The sequence below is a fragment of the Gymnodraco acuticeps genome, unplaced genomic scaffold (assembly GCF_902827175.1).
Source record: "Gymnodraco acuticeps unplaced genomic scaffold, fGymAcu1.1, whole genome shotgun sequence".
In the NCBI taxonomy this organism is placed as follows: Eukaryota; Metazoa; Chordata; class Actinopteri; order Perciformes; family Bathydraconidae; genus Gymnodraco; species Gymnodraco acuticeps.
The window spans coordinates 1969255-1989826 of record NW_022990652.1 but is presented as its reverse complement, the minus strand read 5'-3'; the positions used below and the strand labels follow the sequence as shown (position 1 = coordinate 1989826).

Sequence of the window (20572 nt, the reverse complement as noted above, 5' to 3'; positions counted from 1 at the left end):
CTGATGACAGAATAGCTGAAACTTTAACAAAATAAATAACTCAGTTACGTCTAATCATTAACCCATGTTTGTATAATTGAGTTAACTCTGTGTGTTGCTGCTAGCATACATAATACCTGAGGTGGAAATGTTACTCGTGGATGGGGCTACAGAAGACAGTCGAACCCGGTGCATTTCTCCGTCTGAATGTGGAGCACTTTTGCTAAATGCTTAGACACATTGCTCGTGTTACCGCCCTTACATGCTAAACTCTTATTGCACTTTTGGCAACGAGCATTATCCACATCGAGACGGGTAAAGTTTAACCACACCTTGGAGCGCTTCTCGCCATCTCCTCCGTGTGTGTGTTGCTGCATGTAGCAGCTGGAATTGGAAAGATTGAAAATACTAAAAAATAATCATAGGCGCATTTTGCAGTCTAGAAACGGAGTTGGCGACACTAAGACTGCAATATAATGTTTGTGTAGCATAATATATATGACATATTTTTTTAGATGTCTCCAGTAGCCTACCGATAAAAAGACCGATAACGTCGGAGCTTAACGGTACCATGGTCTTTAATAATTCAGCCCCGGGGCCCGTTTAATACCGGGGCTCGGTACCCATCCCTACTACCATATGTTCATCAGTAAAAATGCACTTAACACATCTGTGATTCTCTCTACATCTACAAAATGCTGTACACTTACTTTTTTAGACTTTTTTTCTCTTTACACAAAGTGTAGTTGCAGTTAGCACCTGCAGGCTGTTATCTGGGATTTGATGTGTCTCTGACCAACACTAACCAGCTGTTACTAAATAACTACAGTTCAATAATTTGACTCTTAAGGCATTTTGTATGGAGGAGCCTATGTGTTTTTCCTAACCAGCAGCAATCTTATAAAAAGAGGAGGCTGTTTTGTTCACCCTTGTGGTTCCTTTTGCCTCCTTTAAACCTATTTCACTGCAGATGGAAGCACTACTTCTCCCTAATTTCCCATTTGCTGAAGTGCACTGTTAGATGCTGTCATCCAACACCTGTTCTGCCGCGAAACACATTTTAGATTCCACTTTCTTTTTGTCTCGTTTGTTTTTGAAAAGCAAATTTACATGAAAGGAGATCATGCAGTCACACCTGGATGCATTAAGGGACTAGATGATGCATACTAACGCTTTTAGAGTGGAAACCTCATAATAAAGTTCTCAGAGGATGTACTCAGGCATTCAGCGGTATATCTTTATGCTAAATTGCAGATATCTTCTGTTTTACTGCTGCAGCCACAAGAACAGCCTTTCAGCAATGCTTGTACTTGTTAGAATAGCCACACCATTGCCAGCTCTCTGGTTCCACTGTCATTGAACAGTGAAGATAATGGTCCTGCGAGTAGCTGTTTATAAAAATTAGACTTTTATGGTACCCTATGCCTGTTCACTTGCATCACCAGCAAAGAAAAGTAATGGGCTGAAGAGACTGTTGGAACCGGAGACTTAAAAGAAGAAAGAGGAACAGTTGTGTAGAGTTAAGGGAGGAAAGATAAGCGTTTTCAGGTCAAGCATGGACAGCCACAACAATGGAAATGATACCCTTATGATCCGACATAATTTCCCCCCTTTTCTTTTCTCTTCTTATTTCTAACCAATCCTATGTGACTACGTGCTTTACCCCGACATTAAGAGTTAATGTACACTCTGGTGTGGCATTTTGTTTTTATTGCATTATCACCTTTATTACACTACCTTATTTTTGTATTCATATTTGTTGTGAGATTGCAGAAGAGAGCTTGCTCTATTTAGCTACGACATCTTACATTTAATGGACAGCTCTTTTAATCCCTTACGGGTGCATTTACAACAAATCTGGCATTTGGACATGTTAGTCCTCCAATTCATTTGAATATCAGAAATGTGTTTAGGCTGAGGAAGTGTGTAAGCACCGAGCATAAAGTTGAAACAAAATAAACACAACTTGACGTCACGCTGCGGTTCCCAATCAAGTACCTGCTGATCCAGATCTGTACCACCTCCCCATGGAAAAGTACAAAGTCGTTTATCGTCGTGTAGTCGCTTGGCGTTAAATTTGCCATTTACGTGACACTTGCAAACTGCCTCAACGCCTGATTTATTGTGAATGCAGCCTTATTACATTCCCTTCCAGTTGTGCATGTTGAATATTTATTTGACATTAGTTTGTGAAGTCCAAGACTGGATTTTTAAATCCTTACATATCCTATCCATCTTCCATTCCAGTATTAACAGTAGTGCTTTGTTAACAGAAGAACAATGTGTACATTTCTCATGCAACACAAAGCTCATACTCTATGGTTCGAGTCATATTAATAGTTTAAAAGCCTTCGGGACTCCCCTCCCATACAGATTTCTCTCTGCTTTGTTCCATCCCTGCACATGTTTCCTTTTGCTGTGTACTATTGGACAAAGCTTATGTGGACAAAGATGTCTCCACTGACTGGTTTCATGTGCTTTTCCTCTCTCGCTTTCTTCCCTTGCCTATTTAATCTTTTTTACACATTTACTTGAAGAAGGTCACTATGCGATTAACATCTCTTTCTCGAGGGAGAAAGTTGTCTGTCTGCTTTCATCTGTCTCATATCATCCCCATCACTCTTTCATATTTTAATTATTCATTTTCTGAAGGTCATATGAATAGAGATGCCTGTCTGTTTGCTTCTTTCTATGTATGTTTACCTGCCTCCTTATACGTTTATATTCTTGTGCTTTTTTTATTTCACCCTCTGGTTTTATATCTTTATGTGTGTTATCGGCCATTCCGTTTGTAACCGCCGCTATCCAGTCCCTATTGAAATGTCATACAGCTGGGAGAAAAGGTCTCGAGAAGCTGAAGTGGCAGGCCACTGTTTTCCCAGAGTGAGTAGGATCGAACAAAGACTGGGTCATTCAATATCTTCTGAAAAGCCAAAGTATTTAATTCCTCGATCTCCCTGTCCCCACTCAGTTGACAAGTGTTCAGAAAGATAACATTTATACGTGCCTTTTCATCAGGAACTGAAAGGCAGTTAGTTTCCCTGAACATTCTCAGCTTCAATCTTTGTCATCACTGATTTATTTCTTCACTGCGTCCTCATCCTGCTTCTAACAATCTATTTCTCATTAGGGTGCATGGTGACCTTAAACACTACAATAATGCTAATTATAGTAATCCTTAGTCATTTTATGAAGGAGACTTCTTGTCAGAGTTGGAAGTAGAGTGAGACCCTCTTGCCTTGCCTTATATATGACTTTTATAACCATTAAGGGTTGGAAAATAATGGTTATTTAGTGCATTCTTGTACTGCTGAGTGGTCTACATCATGCAACTCAATAGTATCTTTCTTTAGACTTCCCTTCATTTTAGATTTTCCTCATGATTCAAACTCCATGTCCCTGGTTTCTAATGCAGGTTATGTCAAATATTTGAATTCTCAAGCCTAGAGGCGTACTCACATTATGGCAGAGAACTGGGATGTCTGTAAAGACAGGGTGCGGCAAAAATTCAAATTTCTTTGAACTCTGACCCGAGTTGTCTTGACCTATATGCTTGAACTGAAAGATGGACGAAAACATCTGTTTCTGAATTTCCAGAAGTGAACGAATTTGCCTCATATGAAAACCAGACAAATAAGATACTCCAATGGAAAACATCTACTCTGTTTGGTACAAATACTGTGTAAGCAGCACAGTATGAAATCCTGGGTGTTTACGCTTGTGCAAGAAATATAGAATTTTTATGTGGTCAATTGTTGGGGTTAACAATGACTAAATGTTCTTATCCAACCCTCAGTTAAACCAGACCCCCCGGAACGAGTCACGGCAACCCCGATCCGTCACAACGCCCGGAGGCTGGAGGTGTCCTGGCACAGCCCCGCCACCTGGCCCGACATCGACAACTTCCCTCTGAAATACTTCCTTCGATACCGGCCACTGATCCGAGAGCAGTGGCAGCATGTGAGTAGCTCTGTTGTGTGCGTGTATATGTGTGTGTTAGAAAATGGAGAGTTTACCCAATCTTACGTTTTTCATGATTCAACACATTGAACTCCGGTGAAAACTGAACACATGGACATTAATCACACTTTGTTAAAAGCAAACTCCTCACATAGGAGTAGCTTTGCTCTTCCTGAAAAAAAAAAAAGAAATCTGGCTGACACATGTAATGACTGCGCCATGATCCAAAAAAAAAGGTCAAGAGTGTGTATCCAGATACAACTCCATTACGGAAAGCTGTAAGTCAACATTGAAAACCACCTGCTACATTATGATTCATTATTTGGTCATTTGGAAACCTCTGGTGAGCATGTCTTATTTATTTTCTGGAAGTGGAGCTCTGAAGAAAAAGTCTGGCTATCCTCCACTCCGCAGATTGAGTTTCACCTCATCGCAGAAATATTTCTCAGAGGGAATTGGCACATTTTATTGAAGCAGGATAGATTCTTAGATCTAATTTTCTGTTCAACTATAGAACTATAGGGATTTATTTTTGAGATAAAGACACTCTTTGTCCAGGGAGACGCCTCTGAGGACAGTTAGAAGTAAAATGGGCCAACCTGTAGCCGTTTGAGTTTGATCCCTAGTCAGACAGACATAATCGCTCAGCTTCTTTGGTATATGTTACTGTATCTGATTATTTCTTGTGGGTTCAGTTCCCTCAGGGCTTCTTATAGTAAAAGCACATGTGTCCACTATAGGATTCCTGGGATGAAAGCTCCCTCTGCTAACATCTAACATTGCAAGCGCTATTATCATGCCCGTCAATGGAGCACAAAGGTGTTGTTCCAAGAACTAGGGTTACATACTCACATTAAAACACACATATGAGTTATAAACCAATACACACTTTATTTTTAACTCACATTTTCCATTTCTGTATGTATCATTCAACAGTGTCTCTGTCTCTGTCATTAGTACACTATTTTAACGTTCCCACCATTTGTTATATCCCTCCCAACTTTCCTTTCTCTGAATTTAACCATTGTGAGGAAGTTTTAATGCATTTTTTGTATGTAATGTTTGTCGTTTGTTCGCAATTAGTTTATTTGTTCAGACGGACATTAATATTGGGCACCACTTGGCGTTGTTTTCTCCCTCTTCAAACAGAGCTGAACTAAAAGATGAGAACGCACCTGAGATGAGAAAACCCTCAAATTATCTTTGCTTTTAATTCTCCCTCTTACTATGATGCTTTCAAACCCTTAACAGTGATGAATAGAATATTAATTACAGCAATTAACATGATTGGTTTTAGTAGTAGTGGATGTATTTAATACAAATATTTAGCTGGTGTTGCTTCTCACATGTGAGTATTTGCCCCATTTATAGTATCAACCATTACATTAATTGACAGTTGTTGAGTGTTCACAAGAAATAATTAACCTGAATGTGTTACCTTTATCTCAGAACATGTGACAGACATTTCCTTCTGACATTTTAAAGACCAAATGAATAATGGCGAAAAAAGACAAAAAACACTTTGTCACAGTAAAACTAAAGTGAGTTATCCAAACATTGTATATACACCAAATATAGATACATATTATATCAATGCACAGACCTATATGTAGTCACACACACATATACTTTTAAAATCTACACACAGGCAGTTGAAATGAAGACATTTATAATGCCGTGTCAGGTCTTTGCGGTATAAATTAATGATTAAACGTGACACACACTCCCAGTTCCCCTCCTCGCCCTCACCGCTAATCAATCAATGTGTGAAGTGGTGCACAACGTTGAAAGGTAGGAAAACCTAAAGTCAATATTTGGATTGGGTAAGAACACATAATTTGGAAATTACATAAATACAGTTGTCGACAGCTGAAAAACCGCAAGGCTTTCGCAGTGTTCTTTGATGAATGCCTCCACGGTCATGGTTGTAATTTCTGTAGCATTGAGTGTGGTTTTCAGAGGGGGGGGGGGAACTCTGAACCAGCTCTGGGTTTGTGAATATTTAAGCTAACATTTCGACTTTCATTAAGTGCTGGTTAACAGTTATTTACAGTGATTTACAGATGTATTTGTCTTCTTTCTTGCCTCATTCCCATGGGCTAGACCTAATGCTTGAAAAATATATTTTGCTATAACTTACATGTAAACCAGTCCACCCTCTTAAACACCCAGCATACCACTGCATGTTCAGTTGTAAGAAAATGTATATATGTATCTGGTTATGGCAGCTTTTCTCAGGCGTTTTTTCAGATTGTAATTACAAGCAGTTTGGTTAAAACCTATCACGCTTGGACATAAATCATTAAGTGGAGTTAAATGAGGTTGCCAAAACAAGACAAACTGTTTATTGGCCCCTTCTAAACTTAATTAATTATAGCCTCAGAGGTTGAATACTAATTGAAGTGCCTCACTTTGCTCAGAAACGTACTTTTTAATGTGGTGAAGAAGTGGAGCTGGGTGAGTGCGACTCTCACGTGTAACATTTTCAAATGTGTTTTGAGTCAGAAATGAAAGCGGTGGTGTGATCACATTGATCTTCAGAGGAAACCATCCATCCTCTGGAGGAATGAAGGGAAGAAGCACAGGGATACTTAGAGTGACGGAAGCAAGGAAAAGTGTGGAAAGTTTTGAAGTGGAGATGAATAGAGCAGATCAGAGAAGGAGAAAATGGATAGCAGACTGTGGTAGATATAGTGAGGAGAGGAAGCAGTATATAAGTGAGATAGACTTTAATAGATACAGGGTGTCCGCGGGGTCTTAAAAGTATTAAAAGTTGATAAATCAATTTAGCAAAAATTAAGGCTATTAAAAAGTATTAAACGGCTTTTTCCAAGGTATTACATTTTGTAGCTTGTTTTCAATAAGTATATAAATTGTCCAAAGAGGTTGTATTCTACAGTGTGCCTGAATGTAATCATTGCGTAGGTGTGTAGTGTGATTCTGTGTAGTTTATTTATGGCATCCCGTTGGATCTGACGTCATCTGAACAGGACATCGCACGCTCACTGCTTGATAGCGCGCGAAGGTCCGTTTACGCCGGTTGTTAAACAACATCGTTATGGGGAAATGCAAGTTTGCGTCCAAATGGTTGGAAGATAAGGAGGAAGGACAATCAATACTGTAGTTAATGTGAGGTAAAGTGTGTCGCCAATGTAACCGGTTAAAACTTGAAGTGGCGATGAGGGTCTTAAAATGTATGGAAAGGGTCTTAAAAAAGGTCTTAAAAGGTGTTACATTTGACATCAGGATTCCTGCATATACCCCAGATAGCATTTGGTGACAAAAAATGGCACCGAAAAAGAGGAAACTAAGATATAATGTTGGATTAGGCATATAAACCTGAGATCTAATAATTTGATTATTGATTTTTTTTAAAAGATTGGATGGTGGAAAGTAAAGGTATGGTTGGGTAAAACATCAGTCTTATGTAGAAAGGATAATGATTAAACTATGGAGAGACGTCAGCCTCAAATAAAACGATAAATGGTCGAAAGAATGGGAGACGAGGAGAAAAGGGGAGTGCTAAGGGCTGCTTTGAAAGAGAAGTTTATAAACTATCAGTTTCAAGGTGTTTCAAGTTAAAGGAAGATGGATGAATGGTTTAAGGGGATAAAAGAGAGAAATAACAAACACTTTTCAATTATGCTATAAAACCAAGAGGGGTAAAAAAGAGGAAAGGAGAGAGGAAGGGACTTCAGCCTTCAGGAGGAGACATTGTGATTCCTCTACTGTACCTAATATAGCTTTTACTTCCCACAACTATACCATTAGATACCTGTAACTAACTGGAATAACCGCTATCATTATGGTTTCGACATATAAAGAGCAACACAGGAAGTGTTTGATGCTGGCATCTTGACATTATGTATCGATATATTGGCCATTGGTCAAAACCCCTGAGGCAAATATTAGATTTGTATGCCGGTCAAATTTACACATGTATCATATGCCACAGACACACACATATCATTGGTGTAAATCAGGGGTAGCCAACACGGTGCCCGCAGGCACTTAGTCGCCCGCGGGGCATGTTCTAAAAATAGCTCGCCAAGCAAATCCAAAATGTAAAAAATGCACAAAACAAAAAAGGAAATGTAATTAAAATAATCTACCCTATGCATAAACGAAACCTCAATCATAGCGAACTCTATCTACTTACTACAACTCTCTATATATATATAACACCCCTCCTCCCCACAATGAATATTGACCAATCACGTTCTTGCTTGATTTGCGCGACCAGCGTTGCAGTCGGGAAGAAAAGCAATGTGGAGCGGCACCTCACCATAAGGAGTTTGACCGTGATTTTCCTTCTGGCAGAATCTACACAACACATCAGCCCCATTGAAAAAAGCATAGTTATGCCAGCCTATACAGCACAGGAGGGGCAGGGTTTTACTGTGTGTGTGTTGCAACTTGCATATATTTATTGCACTTGACGCACACATACGCATGGCGTAATTTCCACTGGGGACAGGGGGGACATGTCCCCCCCACTTTTCGAAATCCCATTTGTGTCCCCCCACTTTACAAATATGTTTATTATTTTTTAACGCAAGCCGTCATCGCCACGAAGGAGCACACAGCCTCTGTGAGCGAGCGAGACACAGAGAGAGAGAGTTAGAGAGAGCACACCTTTATCCATTTAATATAGTTGTACAAAATAAAGTAAGAAATCATTCCAATGTGTACTATAGGCAGTGATGCAAATTAGTCGCTTTTCGGCGCCTCCCGCTTTTTTAACGCTGATTTGGGTGACTTGTGTAATTTGTGGAGAACCGAAGAGTTTTCGTTTTGGGGGGGGGGGTGACGGACAACTTCTCACTTCAAAAAAGAAGAAGAAATCTAGACCGCAAAATAATTCAACAAGCGAGTGCCTGTTTTTCCTGGCCACACAACACGAGCGTAACGTGTCTTCACGTGGTATATGTCTCGTCTCCAGCCCTTCAAATATTGCAGTACCCATAAGGAGCCGTACACATACCGCAGTGTTTGCGTGGCTGTGTCTTTAGTTGTAAGCACAGTGGCGATCTGTTGTTATTAGCATCTGGTTAGCTAGCTATGCTAACGAATTTAAAGAGCTTTTCTACAACCAGCTGGAAGAGAGCTCTCTCCTGAGAGGCTCAAATAACCTCAGCTCAGTGAGGTTAAGGCACACCTTGATATGATCATTATAGTTATTAATCGGACATTAGAGACTAAATGAAAAACAGGTATAAAATACTATATGACAGTAACAAAAAAGTTGTTAAAAATAACTAGAATAGAGTTTAAAAGGGGAGTGATTGGTACAATATCCAAAAAGAAGAATCTGCTTACAGTTCTGTTTCATATGGGTGTTGAGATGTATCCATATATATCCTAATGTTGCTCTCAAAGTGCACCAGATTTATGCTTTTAACTTCAATATTTAAAAAAAAATCTTCCTGGGGGAGCATGCCCCCGGACCCCCTTAGAGGAGGTTAGTTCCCCCCCCCACTTAAATCATGTTCACATGGATAGGATACTAAATACATTTGCACACATCTTGTGTCCATATCTTTCTGTGTTGGTGGTCATGCCACACCGTGCACGTGCATGCATGCGCGAGTCATGGTGAGATATCTGGATTAAGAAGTTGCTTTTTCTTTGCACAGAATGAAAGAAAGGCGAAATGAATGGGCTGTGATTTTAGTTTTTTTAAGCAGAGGTTGAATTCAATCATTTGTACGGCCCTCGGAGGATGTTGTAAAAATTGAAAGGAAAAAGGTTCTCCACCTCTGCTGTAAATAATAATAAAAACAGATTGATTTATAACTTAACATCTCTGTCTCCTATTGATTTGAGTATATTAAAGAATAGCCAGTTAATTGAAGCATTATAGCACAGGCCTTTGGCAGATGGTATATTACGCTGTTTTTTTTTCTGCTTCGAATAGTTCTCTCTTTTTTCACCATACCTGTGTTTGCATCACTTTATAGGACAGTAAAAAAACAGTTTTAAAAGGGGAGTGATTTGTAAAATATGCATAAATAAAAAGAAAGAATGCTAACTAGATAACATGAGATAAGAATAAACAAGTTTAAATGATTGTTATTGGTTGTGATCATATTCTATATATATTAAAATAATTAAATTGCATACATTTTCTTTCAGTAAACACTGAAAACGGGTCCCACAGACCCAAACAGCACACAAAGGTTAAAGGTAAACATATAATAATGTTAAAAATGTGCAAAATATATACACTGCAAAAAACAGTAGCTCACGACCTGTTTTTATTTCTATATCCTAAACAAGGTTGGTGACCCCTGGTGTAAATGATTTGGCATGATTAAAGAAAAACTAGCGAATTTGTGTCAAATCCAGAATATACCATGGAGGAACAACCTTAGAAACAATGTACTGACAACATCAAGATGCTTTAACGTGGTGCTATTTTTGAGAATATGTAATAGAAACATGTGTAATTTGATAATCAATGTTTTATTCTGAATATAAAACTGCACTTGAAGTTTCCATTTAGTTCTGTATGCTGTTTATTATACTGTTTTCTTATAAATAAGGAACATTGGAAATGGCCAGGCAGTCGTTTTAAAAACTGCAATTGGCGTCTCAAGACATTTCCAATCGTTGCATCTTTACTTAACTTATATCTTTGCTCGATAGCATACTCATTATGATACTGCTATATTTCCTGCGTGCATGCAAATATCCAGAATAATTACCAATCCACATGTGCTACAGGCTCCAATTGAAGCAAAGCAAATGATGCAACACTTCTTGCTAGCACGTCTCTTTTGCATTTAAGTGCAAAAAAGGCTACTTTGATCCTTGGAATACCTGATCATCAGCTCTATTCAGCCGCTGATTTATTTCCTTTAGGCTGCGGCTTCAAAGACTCTTAATCATAACATGGAAGACCCTGGCTCCTGAAAAAAACGTCACACAATGTCAGTGTCATAATCTGTAATTGAGACACAAAGAATGCCCACATGAAATCTGTGCGCTTGTAAAATGTTCAGTGAATTGTTCCGTTTTCCCATGGCCTCGTGCTGTTTTTCCCTCCCAGCCCTCGCGCCCCCTTCACTGATCTCAACTCTCGCTGCAATTAAAGCAATGGTCCAGTAGCTTTGATAAGAACAGTTTCAGATTGCTCAATATTCTCTCCGTGGTAAGAAAACTGCATCTGCTGTGCTGTAATTGCCCTTCGGGGACGACGCTGAACTCCACTGAAACTCAGACGTTTCCGTGCATGAGACTGCATGGAACACTAAAATGCAGACAGAAATGCATACGCATTGCATATACACTCCTAAAGGCTGGTACGCTTATATGAATTAAGTACACATATGCAAACAAGCTCACGTACACACTATTGTGCCTCTAATTACAAAGATTAATATGCATGCAAATGCCTATCCAAGCGAGCTGACACGCGTATGCACGAGGAAGCAAAGAACACACAGTCCCAGATTAGCCATATAATGCTAACAGACATTCAACACAAGCACAAATAGCACACTGCAAAAACAAAAACCTCATGAAGTCATTACTGAGTCCAAGAAGTCTGCCAAAAATGTTAAACTCTGCAGGAAGATCATTTCAATATTTCCCTATGATCTCATTTCAAGAGTTTTGTACAATCATTTTCATTGCTTTGTAAATTGCAATGCACCTATCTTGTTCAAGCACTAATCCTTAGAAAAAGCTCTTCCATATTGGAAATATACCAAAATAAAACTGCTACGCTTCAAGATTTCCCAGCACTGTAAGTCTGCAAGCTCACGGGCTGGAAGAGAGCGACACAATAATTGAGGAAGATGGAATATTCCTTTAATCTGTGTCCGCTTGGTCAACACAGTTTAGCCTTTCATTTGTTTATTCATCACACATTTATTCTCCTTTTGTCCATCCTGCCATGCTGCATTCGCCCCTTCCTCCCTCACCTCACTGTCTGATGCTTTCCCCCCCTCTTATTATTTTCCTTCTCTCTCTCTTTCCTTCCCTCTCGTCTCCTCCCCGAGCCCTCTGTGTCAATATTGCTTTGCTTCCCTATTTACTCTTCTCCTCACTTTCTTTCTCATCCATGTAATAATGGTCTGTGTATGTTTGCCAAAAGTCACTCTCATCCTGCCAGCACTTAGATGAATCAATAGTGAGCCAGGGGCTGTGTGTGTGTGTGTGTGTGTGTGTGTGTGTGTGTGTGTGTGTGTGTGTGTGTGTGTGTGTGTGGTGTGTGTGTGTGTGTGTGTGTGTGGTGTGTGTGTGTGTGTGTGTGTGTGTGTGTGTGTGTGTGTGTGTGTGTGTGTGTGTGTGTGTGGTGTGTGTGTGTGTGTGTGTGTGTGTGTGTGTGTGTGTGTGTGTGTGTGTGTGTGTGTGTGCTTGTAAATAGATCCACATAAATATGCTGTATATGATTGTGAGTGTTTGCCTGTGTCATTTATGTGCGTGCTCCTCCCCTTTTTTTGTGCATTTTTCATGGTTGTGTGTGTGTTGAATAGCATATGGGACTGTGTGTTTTTGTGTGAAACATTATTATCATGGCAAAGGAAAAGCAGAGATTGACAATGAATAACTTGACATTGAACGTCTGGAAAGCAGAACAGTCGCTCTGGTTCCTTCCTGTTCGCTGTTTTTTTCTATCACCTTTTCACCTCCCCATCCCTTACGCTTTTTCCTCTCTCAGCAGTCCACGGTTTCACCATCAGCCACCCACCCGTGACTCATTCATCCACTCATTCATCCATCCACCCTTCCTCCCATGCATTCGGCAAGCTAGCTAGCCATCCATCCATTGGTATATATGAGTGCACATGATAAATGTTTAGACCTTGTTTGGGGAAAAACATCCTTTCTAAAGGACACTGCCATGGACAGATCATTTATCAAGTCTGTCTAACACACACACACACACACACACACACACACTCAGGACCATTTCAGTCCTGCCAAATGTGAAAGTTATCATCATTTGGCTCTGCTGTCAAAATACATTCAATTTGTGTTCCTTACATTACATACACACAGAAACATTCTGTAGATCTGTAATGCGCTATCGAGTCTGTTGCCTTTACAGAATCTAATAAAAAAATATACTGTATATCCATTTATACAAATTAGAGTGTTGTTCTCATTGTATTAGCCCCCTACTCATATTATAGGGTTTGTTTTGACTTCCCTTTTGGCTAAGGCAGTAGAAGAATAGGAAAAAAAAGAAGCAGACACGGACAGAGTTTTTTATAAAAAGAGACATCATCCATGTCACTGATCAAAGAAAGAGTTATCTGATCCAGTGTGTTTCCCAGATTGCAGTTGGGATATCTCAGTGTTATCTGTGTGCTTTGTAAGGGTGGATGAAGATGAATGGGGCCAGGGCCGGCCCTCTCCACTGCCTCTATTGATTTCTGTATGTCAATCCTCAGGCCGTCATATACACACACTTGAGCTGCAAGACACACACACTGCAGGGGATTGTGTCTCATGGTCAATAAAGTTTGGATTAAATGAACTCTGCAGTCAGCAAATGAGACATGAAGGTCACCAAAGCTTGTTAAGATCTGACCGTTTTATTTTCCAAGAGACACATGGCATTCAATTTTATTTTATGTTATTGTAATGGCGGATTATATCCTTCAAAGAGACTTACATACACTTCAATACCGTAGTCATGCCTACTGAAGCAAGTTGGGCTTAAGTAGCTCTGCGAAGGGACACTTCAAACATGTTGACTATATGGACTGGAAATTGAAAAACTGGGCACCCACAAATCTAAAATGTTTTAAAGATTCTAAAACCCTTCCTCAAAGCTTAACCTTGTGGTATGTTTTCAATTTAGCAAGTTTCAATCATATACAAGTTATTTTTGCACTTAAAAACTAAACCATTAGCTGCATCAGAAAAATAAATTTGCTCATTCTGAAGAATTGTCTGCCAAGGAAAAACCCATCATTATTGGTTGTCTTTAAACATAGTAAAAGATGAAAATGTTCCAGTTTCTGAGGCATTCTTTACAAATTTGAAACTCTTTATTTGCCCGAAGGCTAGAACTTGTGTTGAGCGTTGGCAGCTGCCACTATGGCCAACCGCAGTCTCAACCACCTCATCATGTTCTGTCAGCTTCTGCTTTTGTCATGCATCGTTCTGTGGGCTTCAGTAACACGGGGGTACACTCTGGTGATTGGAGTAAAAGACTGATGATTCAATTTGAGGCTTTCTGACCAAGTGATTCAAATAGGGAGGCCGCCTTAGAGAGTGTTGAGACAGAGGCAATCACTGAGAGCTTGCCTCAGCAGCATTATTATGCAAGCTGTGCTTTAACTGCTTCCATTGGATTCCATTTTATTTAATTTATTATTCTTTTTGTCAGGGTTTGACAGCCTTTTACGCTGCATCATCTCTTAACAATTAATGCTACTTGTCGTTTGTCTTATGGGTTTGATTTTCTGGACAACAAAGCCTTTGATTTTGACAGCCAATGAAAAGTTGCGTATGATAGATTTTCTGCCCAGCACTTAAATTAAACACAGCTTAATAATAAGAGCCGGCATGAAAACACAGATATAAGCAACTGTAATCAATTGATCCAAAGACAATCTGTCCATCAAAATACCCAAAAATGATTTATAACATAGATTTAGATTACTGCCAGCCAAGTAAAAATACTACTAAGTAAAACTTCCAGAGCTTAATTATCATAAAATGCATGCATGCAACTAAAGTCTGCTGTCAGTCTACAAAGCCATTATTTGGTAATAGCTGATAAAGGAACACAAATGCATCTTTCCACACATGCATTGTCTATACCGAGGCACTGCTACTGCATTAACTCCAACTCTTATCAATTGTTAGTTAGGTAACATTGACTTGGTCCTAGTCCTGGTTGTTCACATGTGAGCAAATTCTGAACAATTAACGACAGCAAACACTTATCTTAACAGACTTGTTTTTTTCTCCCAACGTTCACGGCGATAGACTGCAGGCACAGATCATCTAATTAATACAGCAATAGCTTCACTCAATTGAGCTAATCAAATCAATTGTTCACAGTGCGTACAGTTCCACTGAGAGAAAAGCGTAGGAGGAGAAAATGAAACCATGAAAAACAACTGACCTTTCTACTGAGACTGTTCTACATGGACTAACCAAAGAGGCAATATACACATTGGCCATGTTTGGTGGGCTGTGGGTCAGCTTTCTCTAGTTTGAACATAATTTTAAAATCAAGTGAGTTCCAAGCAAAGGAAGCATTTTCCTTCATCGTCATTCTGAATATCGTTTTTTCTTTGATTTAAGTTCAATGTGTAGGTTTTATTTCTGGTTAAAAAACAATAGCTATTTGTCTCCCGTAAGTGCCATACAAGTATTTGCATTTTAAACAGAATCTACTTTGAAAACTGGTACAATAATATTGTTGAAATCCTATTGATAATTTCATTAATTAAATAACCGCAAGACGGTGAACTGGTACTACTTGGCATTTTAATTGAGCGAGAAGCAAAGTAAGTCTGGAATGTTGCCAGGAAGATTTGCATACTCTTTTGGTCTTCTCTCAGATTTGTATTGTATTTACTTAACCGGCTCTGTTTGTTTATACATCCATCTCCTGAAAATACCTCTGACATAACTTTAAGCAAAAGAAAAACCTTTTGTTGTTGGAGCGTGTTGTTTTGAGTTGTTACAGATGGAAAAAGGGGATCAATTCTGATTCAAATTCTGCTTTCATGTCTTGTTTCCTGTTTGACATGCCGCTATGACAGCATAAACTAGAGCTAATGTTGAGGCACCTCCATAGCCGTGTTGTTTGCAACTGCCACACGCTTTAAAAGGGCACAGGGTCTAGTTGGGGATTTTCGATTGGCTTCGAGGGGGGGTAGCTTCCTTTTACAGTAATTGCTGCTATGGCGATTGGGGCTTCAAAGAGAGAAATACTGTCTAATAAATTACCCCTGGACCTGGCGTTTTGTGTGTGTGTTCTCATATGGGAGGAGAGTGTGGTGGAAAAATGGAGGCTGTCAGTCAACCTAATGAGGACCAACCTTCTCAGTGCACACACATACACACACAGAGCGCCAATCGGGCCAGTGGAAGTGCCCTATAATGTGGGTTTCTTTCCAGGACAACAGACATGCTCACTGGATTAGATCTGACCATGGACGCCCAATTCTCTCCATGTCTCTTTCTCTCTGCTTTTCCTTCTCTCGCGTGCCTTCTCCAACCGTCTCTTTTCCCATCCTCTTCATTTTTTCCCTATTCTACTGGCTATCTATTCTTTTATTTCCTAATGTGCTGCTTAACTCGCTTTCCTCTCCTACTCTGACCTACATGTTATGGTGCTGTATTCCATAGCACGTGTCTATAAATGGAATAGCATAGCAAGTATAATCAACCTATTAATGTGATTGTATTAAACCACGCAGTATGACCTGTTGTTGATGGATATCAAAAGGGTAGGCTAGAGGCCTCTTCCTTCATTTTATTCCCACAACATACCAGTAAATGTTTATTTGTAGGAAATACGATGAGATTACACTTTATTGATCCGAGTAGAAAAAAGTGATTTGATTTCAACAGTAAATACAAGTACAAAATGGATTATCATTGTAAATACCCCAGGAGTTATGAAGGGGGCATGAGACAAGGAAGAGAGTGGGAGGAGAATGGGAAGCAGAGGAAAGACAAGGAGAGGAGAGAAAAAATAGGATGTGTGAAAAAGTAAAGGGTCACTTCTCTTTCTCACAGTTCCTTATACAATCCCTGAGGAATGTTCACATCTCCTCTCTCTGCCCCTCTTATTGTCTGGGTTTGTGAAGAGGCTCTTGAGGAGTGTGTGCATGTGTGTATATTGCAGCACTAAGTTGTGAAGTGTGTGTGTGAGAGGGATAGTGAGTTAATTTCTCAACTTTTCTGCAACAACTATTCAGGATATTGTGAAATTCAACTTATTATAGTACATGTTTTTTTACACTTTATGTTTGTAAAATAGCCTATAAATAAATAAAAACGTTGTTTTATTAACTTAGCTTCACAAGGATACTGATACCATTTACCAAGCTAGCTTACTGGCTAAACGCGGTTATGACCTTGCTTTATTAATCCTCATCAACATAAAGGACCAATGTTAGCTAGCTTGTGTTGGTTAGGTGAGTGAGAGAACATAGCTAATGTTAGCTGCTACTCGTAAGACTGTCTCGTACAACACAGCCTTGCTAGTTAGCTGGCTAGCTAGGTAGCATGTGCAGCAATGTTAAGCTAATTAAAGGTTTTTGGTACTCTGCTGTGTTGGCATTAGAGGTTAGTTAGAAATTATACTAAATCACTTTGGAAATGGTGTTGCTTTAGCTAAAATGAGTTAGATGGCTACATTCGATCATAGTTGTTAAGCTTTTAACAAATTAAAATGTTTATTGAGCACTCAAGTCTTAAAACTGCACCTTTTTTGCTTCATGTTTAGTTTGTTGTTGTTGTTTTTTAATATAAAACTATTTAAATAGGTAAAAATAAACAATGAATTAGCATATTAATGCTGTTGAAATACTTTGAAAGTCCAGGTGTTCTGCCTCTCATGTGGATTTCCTGCAATAATAGGCTACCAGGCTGACATCTCTGTGCTCTCCGGTTCATCGTCAAACATTCATGCTCACATATGCTGTTTACAATGAACAGACATATGGTGTGTATGCATAATATGATGACATTTCTCCAGAGTGAGGACATTAAGGGTTCATTATTTCACAAATAGACCAATTTGTGGTCATTCCATTTGGGTAGAATCTTAATTATTATAATTATCATATTATATCTTGGAGTTAGCGAATACAGCATATTTACGCCAACTTCATAGGACATGATTATGGTAAGGTGAATATTTAGTTGTTAGGAGTGGCAATGTGTTTGTGTATTATGTCAATTCCTTTGTGTCTGGGTGTGTGGATGTGTCTATACGCGCATTCACACCGCAGTACTTTTCCCACAAAGGTTCATGAGAACTTAGTTCATGAGAACTCTTTAGTTCTCATGAACTAAGTACAGATCGCGTTCACACCGGAATAAGTCCCTGGGGAAGCCGCTGACGTCACTCTTCTTCTTCTTCTGCTTTGGGTTTACTGGCAGGCCGCAAACCACTTCACGGCGTATACTGCCGCCCCAAAGTCCCCGGAGTTGGGGACTGGCTTCAGTAGAAGCTGCTGGGACTCCCAGCAGCTTCTACTGAAGCCTTCCGAGTAAATCGCCAGAACGCCGACACCTCCTCATCTCCACCGCTCCCATGTTTTATTTTGTGTTGCCATAAGTTAGTCTCTCTGCGTTTCTGCGCTGGGATAATGCTAATGATGCTAATGCGAGGATAATAAAATGGCGGCTTCACAAAACTTTTTGGGAGTTTTACGGGGCGTGGTTTGCAATCCGCCCAGCCAATCAGAAATAGGAACCTTGTTCTCCCACGAAAGTCCCTGCTCTCTAGCAGGGACGGAAAAGGGGGTGAAAAGGTTCTCATGAACTAATTTTTAGCAACCGGCTCTTTTGGTGTGAACGCGACATTTCGGAACTATATCGGAACTAAAGTGGGAAAAGTACTGCGGTTTGAACGCGCCTTATGAGTCACACACACATTGCCAACATTGAACACACTTTCTTCTTTAAAGCTCAAACAGCTTAGTATACAATACATCAACCCTATAGACACAAGTCAAGCATCAACACACACACATCAAGCAACAAATAAATATACATCACTCCATCACCACTGCCCCATCACACAGGCTCAGTCTTGCATTGTGAATGATCTGACAGCGTATTTTGGCAGCAACATCCTCCGAAATGCTTCTTGTCCTCCTATCTATCTCCCATCTCCCCCCCTCTGCATTCTCAGTTCCTCCCCCCTCCCTCTAGTACGTGATATTAAGTGCTGCTAACACTTCTCCCTGTTTAGCCACTTGGCAACGCAGCAACTCATCCATCTCTCTGGAAGTGTTTATCTGCAAGCTGTTTGCTCCATATACTCTTCCACATATAAACATATTACGTATATATTCACATATATGTGCGCAAACACACACAAACACACACACACACACACACACACACACACACAACACCACACACACACACAAGCACTAGTTCTGATAAGGCCTTGCCAACACTAACAATAATGCAACAGACATGTCTTAACATGAGTGTAAACATGCGCATACAAAGAAACAAATGTTTGGAGAAATATTTTCCACACTGGTTTTCGGTTTTAGCTTTTACATCAAATGCAGGCACACACACACAAGCCAAAAAATATGAAGGCACATGCACAAATGTATATACAAGTGTGGCTGAACTTTCACACGCTTTTATGGCATAGACATTAGTATGCAAACATACACACAAACACATTAGAGTCAGGAAGGAATGCCGATAGAAGCTATGGTTGGTTACGCTTCTTAGACTTCCTATAAACAGTGTTAGCCTCAAAGACTGCTCAAACATCTCTTATCGCAGACATGTACACACTTTATACACTAAAGTATATGCACACAGCACTCAACGGGAACATGTAACGCACACACATGCTCGGATAACATTGTCATTGCATTCCACTAATGAAATTAAGCCTATAAATGTAGCGCTCGGTTAGACTGATAAAGCCTGGACTTCCGGCCAAACAGATAGAGGGGGTGTTGGGGGGGAGTCAGAGTGATGCTGTGAAGGCAAACAATATGGTCAACTTTAAGACAGATTACAGGAAGACTGAGGAAGCGCGAAAGAGGGGATGTACGAGGAGGTTATTTGTCAGATCAGCCTCGATTTGCACATCCTCAAGAACTAAAGGGAAACTCCAATCGGAGGCTCTGTTACAGCTGGTGGCTGGCAAAGATTATATGGTGCTGAGGGGGGGAGGGTTTTAATCAAATGACAGACTCTTCTGATCAGCCTTAAATATATCAAAAGTTTTAAAGGACAAGTTGGTTTTATTAGAACTTATTTTTGTAGTTTTACCCTGGTGTGTCATGTCCTTATCTGCTCTTCCAAAATGTTTTTACAAGCATTGATAAAATACTTAAATGAGATACTTACTTAAGTGCTTATTAACCAATATTTGAGTTTGAGTACACAAACATATGCCAGTCTACACAATAAATAAACAATGTGTGAAGTTAGTACACTATACTACTAGTTTTTCAGAGATCCTGCTGCTCTAGATTCAGGCTGAATCACCTAATGTGTGTGTGTGGGTTTGTGTGTGTACGTGTGTGTCTTGTTGAACTGATGGACTGCAAAAGGGCAACAGGCATGTCACTAAATCATTTAAGAGTTCAGGAGTAGAAAAAGCAGCACCCCTTATTTTTCCTTTAGACACAGGCCGAAGGCAAACAAACAAACACGCACACAAAAAACTAGCCATAAATTACAGAGAGGCAGCAAATCATTCCCTCATGCACTCCCGTGACTCAAACAATTTAGTTTGTTCTCTGTCGCGCTCTGCAAATTAAAGTGTGCACAAAAGGCTTTCAAATGTTGCCGTGCATTACATTGTGTTATGAAATGACGTGGCATCAATGCCAAGCTCTCTGGATAATCATCAATTATGCCACTGGTATTTTGCAAGCCTGTCTGAAGGTTGGTATATGTATAGTGTGGAGGCTGCGGGGGCATCGAGGTTCAGTCA

The 20572-nt window shown here is 39.7% G+C and overlaps 1 protein-coding gene across 4 annotated transcripts in view; it reads left to right on the top strand.

Moving 5' to 3' along the window:
- Positions 1 to 20572, top strand: part of cntfr (ciliary neurotrophic factor receptor) — a 259028-nt gene that overhangs the window by 225304 nt on the left and 13152 nt on the right. For all 4 annotated transcript variants that reach the window (XM_034229505.1, XM_034229504.1, XM_034229503.1 and 1 more), the window contains one exon: positions 3776 to 3939. In XM_034229505.1, the coding sequence (XP_034085396.1) occupies positions 3776 to 3939 (164 nt within the window). The remainder of the gene's footprint in view (positions 1 to 3775; positions 3940 to 20572) is intronic.